The sequence below is a fragment of the Pan troglodytes genome, chromosome 2 (genome assembly GCF_028858775.2).
Source record: "Pan troglodytes isolate AG18354 chromosome 2, NHGRI_mPanTro3-v2.0_pri, whole genome shotgun sequence".
Lineage (NCBI taxonomy): Eukaryota > Metazoa > Chordata > Mammalia > Primates > Hominidae > Pan > Pan troglodytes.
In genome coordinates, this window is record NC_086015.1 from 186,493,014 (window position 1) to 186,509,410 (window position 16,397).

A 16,397-nucleotide genomic window follows, 5' to 3' on the forward strand; every position below is an offset into this window, starting at 1 on the left:
GGGTTCTTTGGATACCTCCTCTGGCTTTGTCCACGCCAAATAGTGCCCCACATTTAGCCACATGGCTGGCACTTTTGCCTGGGAATCAGGCATATCTCTTCTTTTCCATTCTCATGTGTCAGCCCTCATTTCTTATCTCATCAATGCTCATGAAATATTTGTAGGCTGGATAAATTAATAACAGCCTAAAAGAAGTCAGGTTGCAGATGAATAAAGACAAATTAGATATGATGGAAAAATGTACTCTTGGGTCAGTATCTTAGCCATTTCCTCATCCCACCCACTAAAGAGGGTCTTGGCTTTTCCCACTCATTTTCTTAACTGCTGCTGAGCTTCCAGCAACACACACACACACACACACACACACACACACACACATATCCATATGTGAGGAAGAGTTGGGAAGAAAGGTGGAGAGGCTAAAGGAGAAACGCCATATTGGTATGGCAGAAGGAGACATTGGAGGGGGAAGCTGGGAAGAGGGATACATCCAAAGTGTGGCAGAGCATGAATGAGGAAAGTGTGTGAGACAGGGAAGGTGAATCTTTACAAGTGATGTCACACACTATATATCCCCTTTACACTGTTTAGAAAGGATACAAGCAAAAATTGTGACCTGGTGACTGCTTTGGGATTCAACCACAGGGTCAGCTTGAGTAGGGTTACAAAAATCTGTCATGAACACAGACGGAAAGATGGAGCAACTACGGTACTTGCAAAGGGTAAGGGGAAGTTGCTCAGCCTTTTCAAAAATGGAGTTTCAGTTTCCATGGAAAGAAAATAAACTTTTTGGGTATTTAATTTTTTTACTGCCCGCACTCAGGCTGGAGGAGAAACTCAGGGCACTATCTTCCAGAACATGTGTATAAGTTCATGCTCCCTCTCGGAGAGTCTCCTTTTCCCTGTGCAGACAGGGTCCCGTTGGTGGCAGGGTAAGGACTGCTTATAAACTGAGAGATAGCTCATTGCCTACCAAAGTTCCCTTTCCTCAGAAAATGGGAGCCCCACCACCACCTTGGAACAGGATCCAACTGGCAGACGAGGTGGAGGTGCCGTTGTGCGTGTGCCCTGAGCACTTGCTCGTACTCTCCTTGATGGGTGGAAAGGCACACAGCAGGAATGATGGGCAGCTGAGTCCTGTCTGCTTGTCTCATTCATCAGGAGCTGAGCTCTCCCAGGGAAGGCTAAAGCTGCTTGTGTTTACAAGACTTGCTCTTCCTTTCTGTCCCTCAGATGAGAGTGAAATCACAGAGAAAATAAGGTTTCAAATTTATCATGAAGCCCAAGGTGCCCGCAATTTGATTGGACAGAAAATAGCACTTACTGAAGTCGGGAGCACTCTCTGATTGTAAGAATACATTAAGGCCCAAACCGTGGCTCAGGCTGGGGGAAAGAATTTATGTTTCTGGGGAAGAGCCTTCTTTAAAGTCATCAGTTTGCTTAGAAGTTTGATACGATTGTTCCACTGTGGATGTTTAGAGATTTTTTTCTGTGTGAACATACTGGTTTAATATACTGAAGGGCCAAAAGAAAAGAGGTTCTACTGGAAGATTATTTTGAACAAAATAGTAACAACTCCCTGGAGAAATAGCAAGTAAGGCTGAAAACCTCTCCAACTCAATGGCTCTCCTATTCTGTTTGATTGTTTGGGCGACCAGACACATATACCTAAGATAAGAGATCTCAAAAATCCCAGGAGAAAGGAATTCAAGAAATAAGCCAAATCCCCTAAGCTGTGCTAGTTGTTTAGGAAAAAACACTCTCCAGGCTGGGAGAAAATGGTATATCACACGCTACAACTTTTATAGATAATTAAATAGATATAAAAGTTCACGGTACTGAAGAATGAATCTTATAATAGTTTTTCACTTTTCCAGCTGGAAAAGAAATTATTTGATGACATATAGAATCTTTGATTAAAAGGTAGGTAAAAGACCAGTCACGGTAAAATAAAATATGCATAAATAACCACAAAAACCTACTAAGTTATTAATACAAGTTTAAACAGTATCTCTTTTTTTCTTTTCTTTTCTTTTTTTTTTTTTTTTTTTTGAGACAGAATTTCACTCTTGTTGCCCAGGCTGGAGTACAATGGTACGATCTCAGCTCATTGCAACCTCCGCCTCCCAGGTTCAAGAGATTCTCCTGCCTCAGCCTCCCAAGTAGCTGGGATTACAGGCATGCACCACCATGTCCGGGTAATTTTGTATTTTTTGTAGAGATGGGGTTTCTCCGTGTTGGTCAGGCTGGTCTCAAACTCCCGACTTCAGGTGATCCACCCGCCTTGGCCTCCCAAAGTGCTGGTATTACAGGTGTGAGCCACCGCACCTGGCCAGTATCTCTTTTTTTCTAATATAAACCATTTCTCTCTTTAAGTCATTTTTGGATGAGAAAGAGGAAAAATATAACTCTAGTTTAATGATTTTGGTATTCTTGCTTCTAAGCTACGAGATAAGGAACAAAGAAATCAGATTTGAATTAGGACAATAATCAGTAATCACAAAAAGGCCTTAAGAAATTCTCTGTATTTTTTTGGTTTGTTTTTGTTTGTTTGTTTGTTTGTTTTGTTTTCGAGATGGAGTTTCACTCTTGTTGCCCAGGCTGGAGTGTAATGGAGTGATTTCAGCTCACCACAACCTCTGCCTCCCAAGTTCAAGTGATTCTCCTGCCTCAGCCTCCTGAGTACCTGGGATTACAGGTGCCAGCCACCACGCCTGGCTAATTTTTGTAGTTTTAGTAGAGATGGGGTTTCACCATGTTGGCCAGGCTCGTCTCGAACTCCTGACCTCAGGTGATCCACCCCCGCCTCGGCCTCCCAAAGTGCTGGGACTATAGGATTGAGCCACTGTGCCCAGCCTGTATTGTCTTTTAAAGGATGTTAATATTACTTGGTAAAATAAAGATAATATTTTAAATCCAAATTCACTTAATATTCTTAACCGAGGTAAACACTTGGACAAATTAAATCGCTTTGAGAATTTTGTCTTAAAATAATTTTAGGTCTTCACCATGATTTTAGAGCTGCATGGAATATAAATGCAAGCATTTCTTTTACTAAAAGGCCAATTAAATGGAACCTTCTAATTTCCTTTCACTTGTCTTACAGGTTGGATAGGGGGTGTTTAACCAAATTAATGTAATAGAGTATAAATGTCAAATAATACTTCTAACTATGTGGCCTCCAAGGTTACTCCATCCCATAACCTGAGAGAAGTCTTAGCCTCCTTTGCTCAGAGCTGCCTGTTTTAATTCTGAGAACAGCTGGTTAGCATGCATAAGGAAATCCTCTTACTCCATCCTGGAAGCTGGTTCTTTCCCACCTTTTTACCTCTGCAGAACTCTTTGCCTGTGTAGAGAAACTATAGAACACCCACTCATCTGCCTTCCCTGTCCCCACCCCTCTGCCTTGCCCACCAGCATATACAGCAAGACCTGACTGGCTGGTTTTCACCCCCTAGTTATGTGTCCTTATCTAAAAATCCAAATGTTTTAACCTTTTCTCCAGAGACCTTCCTGACTGACCACATTGTCATCCCGGTGCTTCTGCTCTTCGACCTCTCCACGCCCTTCTTGGATTGAGGCAAACAACGCACCGTGCTCATGAGCCCAAGGCACACAGCTCAGTTTCACAATCCTTGCCGCGCTGGGCGTCCTCCCCATGACACCCCTTTGCACCAACAGGACCACTCTGCAGACTCCTTTTGGTCAGGGACCACCTGTGGGCCTGTGCAACTGCAAACTCCTTCCTAGCACACTTCATGGAGGCACCTAGACCCTGCTTTTAGCAACTCATACCTCCTAGGAATCACGTGAACTTAGCCAGTAGGTTTGGAAAAGCAAAGCCCAAGCTTCTCAGAGGCATTTTCAGGGAAAATTTTCATGATGTCATCAGGATTTTACAATTTCAGTCCAGATTTTTGTTTGTTTGTTTTATTTTGGTGTTTTTTTGTTTTGTTTTATTTTGTTTTGTTTTTGAGATGGAGTCTCACTCTGTCACCCAGGCTGGAGTGGAGTGGCATGATCTCGGCTCACTGCAACCTCCACCTCCCGGGTTCAAGCAAGTCTCCTGCCTCAGCCTCCTGAGTAGCTGGGATTACAGGTGCCTGCCACCATGCCCAGCTAATTTTTGTGTTTTTAGTAGAGACAAGGTTTCACCATGTTGTCCAGGCTGGTCTCGAACTCCTGACCTCAGGTGATCTGCCCACCTCAGCCTCCCAAAGTGCTAGGATTATACGCGTGAGTCACTGCGCCCAGCCCATTCCAGATATTTTGATTACTGACAGTAATCTTTGGAATATATTTTTTCTCTTTTGTTGTTGTCGTTGTTGTTGTTTTGAGATGGAGTCTCGCTCTGTCACCCAGGACAGAGTGCAGTGGCGAGATCTCGGCTCACTGCAACCTCTGCCTCCCAGGTTCAAGCAATTCTTTCACCTCAGCCTCCTGAGTAGCTGGGATTACAGGCACCTGCCATCAAGCCTGGCTAATTTTTATATTTTTAGTAGAGACAGGGTTTCACCATGTTGGCCAGGCTGGTCTTGAACTCCTGACCTCAAGTGATCCGCCCACCTCGGCCTCCCAAAGTGCTGGGATTACAGGCGTGAACCACTACGCCCGGCCATTGTTTTTTTGAATAACAACCTCCTTAAAGACTGAATTTAATGGTGTTCCCTGTCACATGGAAGCATTAATTTGCCTCAATTACTAGACTCTGAGACTCTCCTAACTAGACTGTGTTCGTTAAGGTTGAGTTTTTGGTTTTCCTGGCAAGTAGTGGTGGGTGCTCAATAAATGTTGAATAAATGAACAAATCAACCATCTAGCAAAGCATTTTTGCAAATTTTTGGTCACAGACACAACAGTTCAACTCTTCCCAAGTTCCATGAGGCCAAGACACATACACTGACGGTCCAATCCTCATTTTGCTGCGCTATTGAAAACTGGGCTTCTGTGAAATAATGGGTTCGGTCTGTTTGTGCTTCTCAAGGTAGAAAGGTGCCGACACTCATCCAGGGAGAAGCTCCGGGAAGATTTCCCTGTACTGCATGACTGAAAGAACCTGCCAAGCTCCCTTTTCTCGGCAGGTTCTGATGTGCTTTTACGAATCATTTAATAGGTGCCTGTCCTTCAACTCAGGTCAGGGTGCCTTCCGTAGTCCTTTTTCTCAAATTCATCCCCAAATAAAAAGACACACTCCTGAGAAAGTGAAGCAATAAGTCCGCTTATTAGTCTGCCCCAAAACTTTACAACCACTGCTGGAAAGCTTATACTTCAAAAGCCAGCCCCTACCCCTGCAATTTCAGCACGTTCTGTCTTGCTCTGTCCTGAGCAGGATCACGGGAGGGCAACCCTTGAAAGGGTGCTCACATGCCTCAGCTCACCCGGACAAAGCTGGAAAAGCCCTTCCCTGTGCTGCTCCCCACCGTTCTTCACTCACCACCCAGTCTCAAAAGACTCACTCACCACCCAGTCTCAAGAGACTCACTCACCACCCAGTCTCAAGAGATTTCTTTCATTACAAACTGCCTGTCTGGAAGGTTTAAGATGATCAGTGGCTTCCAAGTCACTAAAGAAGAAGGAAAACGAGGGCTTAACTGTTAATTCTGCTCCCAGCTCTCTCCAAGAGGCAGGCATACCTGCTGGCACAGACGCTGGCCTCTGAGAGGCCACTGACCGCTCACCTGCAGCTTGTCCCGCTGCCTTGTGTGGGACATGAGAAGGTCTTCCGTGGATAGCATGCTTCTGGGCAGCTCTGCTGTGGCCAGGCAGGACCCAAACGTCTGCAGCATCTGGGCAGTGGTCTTCAAGGTCAAGGCAAAGTTTTCGATGGCCTGCAAGGTCAGACAATTGTAACAATGTGGAGAGATTAACATTCACCAACATGCTGTCTTGATGGAAAGACAACAGATTTAGTGGATAAAATTAGTGAATAATCACCTCACCTTGGAAATGGTATAGAGGACCTGATTCTGATAGGGAGATTAAAAAGAGTCTGGTTTTAGTCTCAATGCTGCCACTAGTTGACCAAATAACTTTGGATAAGTCACCTCTTTACACTGAATGTCAGTTTATTTATCTATAAAATAAAGTGATTGAGTCACACGATCTTTAAGATTCCTTTCAGTTCTAACTTTCTGAGTCTCTCGTTCAAAGAGGTGACACCCAGAAAATGCACTGTCACACAGAAAAGAATCTATATATCTCACTTATAAAACAATATGTACTGTATATGTGTGGTTATATTATTCCTAGTTATATATACAGGCAAACCTCAGAGATATTGTGGGTTTGGTTCTAGGCCACTGCAATGAAGCCAATGTTACAATAAAGTGAGTCACAAAAATTCTTTTGTGTCCTAGTGCAAAGGGATGTTTACAGTATACTGTAGTCTATTAAGTGTGCAATAGCATTATGTCAAAAATTCCACATACCTTAATTTCAAAATACTTTATTGTTAAAAAATGCTAACCATCTTCTGCGCCTTCATCAAATCACAATCTTTTTGCCGCCGGAGGGTCTTGCCTCAATGTGGATGGCTGCTGACTGATCAGGGTGATGGTTGCCGAAGGCTGGAACGGTGGTGGCAATTTCTTAAAGTAAGACAACAATGAAGTTGCCACATCAATTGACTTCCTTTCATGAAAGAATTCTCTGTAGCATGCGAAACTGTTTGATAGCAGTTTACTCACAATAGAACTTCTTTCAAAATTGGAGTTAATCCTCTCAAACTCTGCCACTGCTTTGTAGACTAAGTTTATGGAATATTCTAAATCCTTTGTTGTCATTTCAACAATGTTCATAACGTCATCACCAGAAAGATGAAGAAATGACTTTTTTTGCTCATCCGTAAAAAACTGTTCTTCATTCATTCAAGCTTTATCATGAGGTTGCAGCAATGCAGTCACATCTTCAGGCTCCACTTCTAGTTCTCTTGCTATTTCCACCACACCTGCAGTTACTTCCCCAACTAAAGTCTTGAACCCCTCAAAGTCATCCATGAGGGTGGGAATCAGCTTCTCTCAAACTCCTGTTAATATTGATATTTTGACTTCCTCCCATGAATCACTAATGTTCTTAAAGGCATCCAGAATGATGAATCCTTTCCAGAAGGTTTGCAATTTGCTCTACTGACACCCATCAGAGGAATCACTATCTATGGCAGGTATAGCTTTACAAAGTATATTTCTTAAATAGTAAAACTGAAAGTTGAAATTGCTCTTTGATCCACAAGCTGCAGCATAGATGTTGTGTTAGCAGGCATGAAAACATTCAACTCCTTGTACATCTCCATCAGAGCTCTCAGGTGACCAGGTGAATCTCCAATAAGCAGTAATATTTTGAAAGGATCTTTTTGTCTAAGCAGGAGGTCTCAACACATGGCTTAAAATATGCAGTTAGCCATGCTGTAAACAGAAGTGCTGCCATCCAGGCTCTGTTGTTCTATTTCTAGGGCACAGGCAGAGTAGATTTAGCCTCATTCTTAAGGGCCCTAGGATTTTTGGAGTGGTAAATGAGCATTGGCTTCCATTTAAGGTCACCAGCTGCATTAGCCCCTAACAAGAGAGTCAGCCTGTCCTTTTAAGCTTTGAAGCCAGGCATTCACTTCTCTAGTTATGGAAGACTTAGATGGCATCTTCTTCCAATAGAATGCCGTTTCATTTACATTGAAAATCTGTTGTTGAGTGTAGCCACTTTTTCTCTTTTTTTTTTTTTTTTGAGACGAGTTTTGCTCTTGTTGCCCAGGCTGGAGTGCAGTGGCGCGATCTCAGCTCACTGCAACCTCCGCCTCCCGGGTTCAAGCGATTCTCCTGCCTCAGCCTCCTGAGTAGCTGGGATGACAGGCACCCGCCACCACGCCCAGCTAATTTTTCATATTTTTAGTAGCGACAGGGTTTCACCATGTTGTCCAGGCTGGTCTTGAACTACTGACCTCAGGTGATCTGCCCGCCTCAGCCTCCCAAGTGCTGGGATTACAGGCATGAGCCACTGCGCCGAGCTGAGTATAGCCACTTTCAGCAATGATCTTAGCTAGATCTTCTGGATAACTTGCTGCAGCCTCTATAGCAGCACCTTGCACTTGTATGTTACAGAGAAGAATTCCTTCCTTAAACCTCACAAACCAACCCCTGCTAGCTTCAAACTTTTCTTCTGCAGCTTCTTCATCTCTCTCATTAATAAAATTGAAGAGAACTAGGGCCTTGCTCTGGATTAGGCTTTGGCTTAAGGAAATGTTGCGGGTGGTTTGATCTTCTATCCAGGCCCAGACCACTAAAACTTTCTCCATATCAGCAAGAAGGCTATTTTGCTTTCTTATCATTCATGTATTCACTGGAGTAGCATGTTTAGTTTCCATCAAGAACTTTTCCTTTGCATTCACAACTAAGCGAACTGGCTAGGCTAAGAGGCCTAGCTTTCTGCCTGTCTCAACTTTTGACATGCCTTCCTCATTAAGCTTAATCGTTTCAAGCTTTTGATTTAAAGTGAGAGACAGGCCATTCTTCCTTTCACCTGAACACTTAGAGGTCATTGTAAGGTAATTAATTGGCCTAATTTCAATATTGTTCTGTCTTAGAGAGTAGGGAGGCCCGAGGAGAGGAAGAGAGACAGGTGATGACCAGTTGGTGGATCAGTCAGAACACACACAACATATATCCATTAAGTTCACTGTCTTACATGGATGCAGTTTTCGGCACCCCAAAACAATTACAATAGTAACACCAAAGATTGCTGACCACAGATCACTGTTACAAATATAACAGTTGGCCGGGTGCAGTGGCTCATGCCTGTAATCCCAGCACTTTGGGAGGCCAAGGCAGGCAGACCACTTGAGGTCAGGAGTTCGAGACCAGCCTGGCCAACATGGTGAAACCTTGTCTCTACTAAAAATACAAAAATTAGCTGGGCGTGGTGGCACGTGCCTGTGATCCCAGTTACTTGGGAGGCTGAGGCAGGAGAATTGCTTGAACCCAGGAGGCTGAGGTTTCAGTGAGCTGAGATTGTGCCACTGCACTCCAGTCTGGGTGATAAAGCAAGACTCTGTCTCAAAAAAAAAAGAAAAAAAAAAAAAAAGAAAGAAAGAAAGAAAAAGAAACCAAATAAAATATAACAGTAATAACAAACTCTGAAATATTGCAAGAATTGCAAAAATTTGTCAGAGAGGCATGAAGTGAGCACATACTGTTGGAAAAATGGTGCTGATAGACTTGTTCAACATAAAGTTGCCACGAAACTTCAATTTTAAAAAATTGCAATATCTGTGAAGCCCACTAATGTGAAGCATAATAAAATGAAACATGACTGTATGTGTGTGTATAAAAAATATATACATGTAAAAGGCATGTAAAGAATATCTCTGGTCTTTCAATACTAGTTGTATTTTTTAAAGTTCACTAGAAAATGTTTAGCACATACACAACCACAAACCATGGCTACATACTAGGCCAGGGATGGCCTATAACAAAAACACCTCAGGCTGGGTAATTTATAAGCAGCAGAAATTGATTTCTCACAGTTACAGTTCTGGAAGTTGGGAAGTTCAAGATCAAGGCCCCAGCAGATTTGGTGTCTGGTGGAGGTCTGTTCCTCATAAAGGATGCCTTCTGTGCCCTTACAGGGCAGAGGGGGCATAACGGCTCCCTTCAACCTCTATTGCAAGGGCACTAACTCCATTTATGATGCCAGAGCCTTCATGACTTAATATGTCCCAAAAGCCCCCTCCTCTTAATGCGATCACATTGGGTTCCAACATGTGAATTTTGAGGGGACGCCAACATTCAAGCCATGACAATGAGTTTTGATCTTTTTCCTCAATATTACTGAAACTCCTAACTTAGCATAACAATCACCACTATCAGTAGGTAGGAAAAAGTAAAATACTATATATCAGGTGCTTTCACAGACAATACATCACTTATTCCCCACATCAAACTTTCAGGAGGCTTTTGTTAGTCCGGGGTTTCTCAGCATTGGCTATTCACACTTTGGGCCAGAGGATTCTTTGTTGTGGGAAGCTGTCTTGAGCATTGTAAGGTGTTCAGCGGAGTCCCTGACGACCCACCAGATACCAGTTAACTTCCCCCACTAAGTTATGACTACAAAAAAGTCTAAAGATATTGACAAATGTAGGAGGCAAGCAAAATTATCCCCTATAGAGAAATACTGTGTTAGTCCCATTTTAACAGAGGAAGAGACAAGCTCAGAAATGCTTAGAAACTCACCCGACATCAGACAACATGTTATTGTGACAATTTTTTAAAACTAATTTCAACTTTGATTTTAGATTCAGGGATATATTTGCAGGTTTGTTACATGGGTATATTGCATGATGCCAAGGTTTGGGGTCCAGTTGATCCTGTCACCCAGGTAGTGAGTATCGTACCCAATAGTTCTACAATCCTTGTCCCCCTCCCACCTTCTCACCTATAGTAGTCCCCGGGGGGTGACAATATTTAAATGTAGCTTCTTCTGACTTCCTGGGTGTCAATATGTATGTACGTTAGAATCATCTGGGGACTTTTGTGGTGTGTTAATGTCTAAGACCCATCCCACATGAAGTAAATTAGTTTCTCTGAGGTATAACAGGCTATTGGTGTTTCTGGAAACTTCCCAGGTGCATTCGAAGGTAAGTGTCCCAAAACCCCCACACTGGGAGATGCAGTGGGATAAGGCGGTCAACAGGAGAAACCCCAGCCTTCGCCCTTCCACACTCCTTCTTCCCCACCCTGTGGCTGAGAAATCCCAACCACCCCAAGGTCAGGCAGTCACAGGGTGACCTCCCGGCAGTTGATCTTTAACTCCCCCACCCCATCTTCCAGAAAACAAGGAGAGACAGTGAAAAGCACACGTAAGCTGGTACTCACAGTGCGGTGATTTACCCACTGACCGTGGCGATATTCCAAAGTCCCCCCTAATTCCCGGGTCAGTTGGCTTTTGTCGATGTAGCCATGAAGGTCAGAGACAGAGTTTACCATGATGATCTGTAAGGTAAAAATTTAATTAAACATACTCCTCATTGATCATTAAATAATTTAGATTCTATTCTTATCATAATTATATTTTATATTCTATTATTATTTAAATGATACTCCAACTTTGCTTTATCAGGCATTTATATTTAAAAATGGTTACAGCCAAGCACAGTGGCTCATGCCAGTAATCTCAGCACTTTGGAAGGCTGAGGTGGAAGAATCATTTGAGGCCTGGAGTTTGAGACCAGCCAGAGCAACATAGCAAGACCCCATCACTAGAAAAAAATTTAAAAAAAAATTAGCCAGGCATGGTGGCATGCACCTGTGGCCCCAGCTACTTGGGTGGCTAAGTCAAGAGGATTGCTTGGGCCTGGAGGTTAAGGCTGCAGCAAGCAGTGATCGCACCATGGCACTCCAGCCTGGGTGACAGAACAAGACCATATCTAAAAAAAAAAAAAAAAAAAAAAAAGTTACTATATCCAGCAGGGAAATATCTTAAAGTCTCTTCCATTTTTCGCTTTTGAGTGAGAAATACCAAAGCATGGTATAGCCTGTGACAAAATGTTGACTTGGCTCAGGGAACACAGTTCCAGGCTACCTAGAAGTCAGGCCTCGCTTTACGTGAATTTTCAGTCATAAGTTCCCAAGCTAAGGTACACCTTTCAGCCACCAAAATCAAGTGTTGTGCTATGGCCTGAAAGTCTACCATGAGAAGCCCAATCAAAGGTGGTCGCGTAAATGTCAAAATAAAACTAGAATACAGGGAAACACAAAGAGTATGCATTGAAAAGACTCACTATACTGATGCGCCCCGATGAAGAATATTGATGTGTCCCTACTTTAGCTTGCACTGAGGAGATCTGGAGGTGACAGGGCATTGGGTTTTATAAGCTAGCAGTTCCGCTGATGAGCGAACACTCACACATCCAGAGGAAGCTGACGCATCCCAAATTGCCCCTTTCTATTCCTTGGCAGTAGTTCTGGCCTGGGTGTGGTTCTGGCTCACTCAGTGACTATATCACACCCTCTACTCACTCCTGAGTGGGACAAGGACTCCTCACTCCTATCTCTGAAACACATCTTTGAAGCCTTTAACTATGACATTATATTTTTTCACTCCCTGTTGATTATTTTGAAAATTAACTCTTGGTCAGAGGACATAAGAATATGGACTTTCTTCTATTATCGTAAAGTATTAGTCAAGGAATGAATCCACTTTGGAATGAGAATGTAAATTAGAGCGCAGCCAGGTACGGTGGTTTGCACCTGTAATCCCAGCTACTCAGGAGGCTGAGGCAGGAGGACTCCGTGGGCCCAGGAATTTGAGGCTCCAATGAGCTGTGATCGCATCACTGCACTCCAGACTGGGTGATAGAGGGAGACCCCATCTCTTAAATAAAAAAAATTGTGGCCTAAAGTCTATAGGCCAAAATTATGCAACAAAACTGATTTATTCTTTCAACAGATATGTATTGAACTACTAAAAAAAAGTGCCAGGTTATTCACAATAGCAAAGACTTGGAACCAACCCAAATGTCCAACAATGATAGACTGGATTAAGAAAATGTGGCACATATACATCATGGAATACTATGCAGCCATAAAAAATGAAGAGTTCATGTCCTTTGTAGGGACATGGATGAAACTGGAAACCATCATTCTCAGCAAACTATCACAAGGAGAAAAAACCAAACACCGCATGTTCTCACTCATAGGTGGAAATTGAACAATGAGAACACATGGACACGGGAAGGGGAACATCATACTCTGGGGACTGTTGTGGGGTGGGGGGAGGGGGGAGGGATAGCATTGGGAGATATACCTAATGCTAAATGACGAGTTAATGGGTGCAGCACACCAGCATGGCACATGTATACATATGTAACAAACCTGCACGTTGTGCACATGTACCCTAGAACTTAAAGTATAATAATAATAAAAGAAAAAAAAAAGTGCCAGGTACTGGGGGATAATACGGTAAACAAGACAGACCCTGTTCTAGAGAGACTCAGGCTCCGTGGGATTTGATTACTACCTATCACCACCTTAACCTTGTCAGGCCCCATGTCTTGCTCCTCCACTTCTGAAAATGGTTTGGGGCTTTTAAAATGTATCTTTATAATATGAGAATGGATAAAAACCTGAATCTGTCTGTGCCTTTCCCACCTAAAAATTTTAAACCACTTATGGGAGTTTTTAAAAGGTATTTATTCTTCCTAAAATTAGAAATTTTAGGACAGGTTGTTAGAAATTATCAAGCTAAAAATGTATTTTGCTTCTTGGAGTATGAGTTGCTATGGTAATAATCTACATTTTAAAAAAGACCCAATGTGCAACATTGTATTAGGCAACAGTAACCTTGCACAGGGTCCGGAGTTTCAGAAACCTATCCTGCCAGGCTGCATATTTTCTGTACCATGAGGGAGGTGTGATATCCCACACTTGCCAAAACTCTGCTTTCTCATCTTAAGCTTTAGATGACGAAGAGGAATTTTAAGTTGAAAGCAAAAAGTGAAAATTAAAAACAAAGGATTATATTAGAAGAGTTAATACTGTTAAGTATTGATCTGTAGAGTCAAAACAATTCCATGATCAAAATCCCAGCCGACTTTTTATAGAAATTAACAAACTGATTCTAAAATTCATATAGAAATGCAAAAGACATCAAATAGGTAAAACAATTTTGTAAAAGAAGAAAAAAGTTGAATGAGTCACATAAGTTTTATCAATTTCAAAACTTAATAAAATTGCAGTAAAGAAGAGTGTGGTAATGACAAAGGATGGACAAATAGATCAATGGAAAAAAAAAAGCAAGTCCTGATAGACCCACACAAATACGATCAATTGATCTTTTAAACTTTTTATCCTGTGAAGAGGCTGGGCGCAGTGACTCATGCCTGTAATCCCAGCACTTTAAGAGGCGGAGGCGGACAGATCACCTGAGGTCAGGAGTTCGAGACTAGCCTGGCCAACATGGGGAAACCCCATCTCTACTAAAAATACAAAAATTAGCCAGGCATGGTGGCGGGTGCCTGTAATCCCAGCTGCTTGGGAGGCTGAGGCAAAAGAATCGCTGGAATTCAGGAGGCGGAGGTTGCAGTGGGCCGAGATTACACCATTGTACTCCAGCCTAGGCAATAAGAGTGAAACTCCGTCTCAAAAAAAAAAAAAAAAAAAAAACAAACCCACAAACCTTTTTATCCTGTGAAGTAATTATAGATTCACAAGAAGTTGCAAAGATAATTCTAGTTTCATAGGAAGTTACAAAGGCAGTACAGAGAGGTCCTAGGCACCTTTCACCACCAATGGTTACATCTTACATAATTACAGTACAATATCAAGACCAGGAATTTGATATGCTTATAATGTGTGTGTAGCTCTGTCATTTTCCCACATATGTTGTTTCCTGTACCCACCAGTACAAGCAAGATGCAAAACTGTCCCATCGCCACAAAGACCTCCCTTGTGCTGCACCTTTCATTCATCTCCCACCCCCAAAATCCCTCCCTGAACCCCGGCAAACACTACTCTGATTTTTTTACAAAGGTGCAAAGGTAATTCAATGGAGAAATAATTCTATTTAAACAAATGGTGCTGAAACAACCGGACATTCATATGTAAAAATAGGAATCTTGACCCACACCTATGAAAGTAGCCAGAATCAAAACAGAGTCACTAGTATTAAAAAATAAATAAATAGGCCGGGCATGGTGGCTCACACCTGTAATCCCAGCACTTTGGGAGGCCGAGGCAGGCGGATCACGAGGTCAGGAATTCGAGACCAGCCTGACCAACATGGTGAAACCCTGTCTCTACTAAAAATACAAAAATTAGCCGGGCGTGGTGGCAGTCGCCTGTAATCCCAGCTACTTGGGAGGCTGAGGCAGGAGAATCGCTTGAACCTGGGAGGCAGAGGTTGCAGTGAGCCGAGAGAGCACCATTGCACTCCAACCTCGGTGAGAGAATGAGACTCTGTCTCAAAAAATAAATAAAAATAAATAAATAAATAAATAAAACCTAACCAATAGGCCAGGGAAGACTGCAAAGAAAGGGTTCTCACACTTGTATGCCTGATAACAAAACTATCACAAAGGACGGCAAAAACCACAACCTGGCACACAGGCCATTGCAACATTCAACTGCCTGTCCAACTTCCGATTGGCATCGCTCTTGTTATTGATCTTTGTAGCCAAGAATAATGATCTCGAAACAATTACATAATGCTCCTCATGTTCCCTTTAAAAACCTCTGTCTCCCTCTACCTTCCTGAATAAGCACGTAGTTTACTATGTCACACATATTCCCATTTCAATGCCCTGTTCCTGAATAAATATTTTCTTTTAGAGAGCCTCTCCCTGTCTGTTATTTAGGCTGACATATCTCACATCTTATACAAAAATTAAGTCAAAATGGATCATAGATCTAAACATGAAACATTAAACTTGGAAGAAAATGTAGAAGAAAACTGTGGTATCATAAGAAATGTATTTAGTCTTTGTCCCTGGTTCCTGGTACAGAGTTCCTAAAACTCTTATAATTTCTTGAGTGATAGGAGTATCTTGTGTTATTTATAATGAACCCCTTTGGTCACACCTGAGTTTACACTAATGAGGTGACTCAGGGTGGGAACTCTAGATAGCCTCTGGATGGAGCTGGTGTCCAGAAAAAATAAGTGATTATAATTTGGAATTTTCAGCCCCACTCACTGACCTCTGGGAAGAAGAAGATTAAACTCTATAGAAACTCTAGAACAAGGAGATTTAAGGAGCTCCCAGGTTGGTGAATACACCAAGGTACCGGAAGGGTGGTATGCTGGAGAGAGCGTGGAAGCTCTGTGCACCCCACACACCTTGCCCTATGCATCTCATTCATCTGGCTGTTCCTGAGTTATATCCTTTATGATAAACCAGTAAACATAAGTAAAGTGTTTCCCTTAGTTCTGTGAGTCATTCTAGCAAATTATAGAACCCAAGGAGGAGGCTGTCAGAACCCCCCTAATCCACAGCTGGTAGGTCAGAAGTACAGGACACCCAGACTTAAAATTAGCATCTGAAGTGGGGATAGTCTTGAGGGACTGAGCCCTCAACTTGTGGGATCTGATGCTAACTTCAGTGTCTGAATTGAATTGTAGAGCCCCTGATTGGTGTCTAGACAGTTGGAGAACTGCTTGGTGTGGAAAAAAAAAAAAAAAAAGCAGCCTACACATTAGTTGTCAGAAGTGTTGTGTGAGTAGAGAAAGTGTTTTCTCAGAGAAATTTTAGGAGAAATCTTTGGGTTAGGCAAAGAGTTCTGTGATATGGCACCAAAAGCATAACCCATAAAAGAAAAGCTGATAAGCTGGACTTCATCCAAATTAAAAACATTTGCTCTGCAAAAGACACTGTTAAGAGAATGAAAATCCAACCTACAAACTGAGAGAAAATATTTGCAAGT

At 42.4% G+C, this 16,397-nt stretch overlaps 1 protein-coding gene across 3 annotated transcripts in view; it reads right to left on the reverse strand.

Moving 5' to 3' along the window:
• The window catches only part of MCF2L2 (MCF.2 cell line derived transforming sequence-like 2), a 249,958-nt gene that overhangs the window by 133,432 nt on the left and 100,129 nt on the right, over window positions 1-16,397 (reverse strand). For all 3 annotated transcript variants that reach the window (XM_009446932.4, XM_003310140.6, XM_009446933.3), the window contains exons 6-7: window positions 10,857-10,973; window positions 5,679-5,828 (exon numbers count right to left, since the gene is read on the reverse strand). In XM_009446932.4, the coding sequence (XP_009445207.3) occupies window positions 5,679-5,828; window positions 10,857-10,973 (267 nt within the window). The remainder of the gene's footprint in view (window positions 1-5,678; window positions 5,829-10,856; window positions 10,974-16,397) is intronic.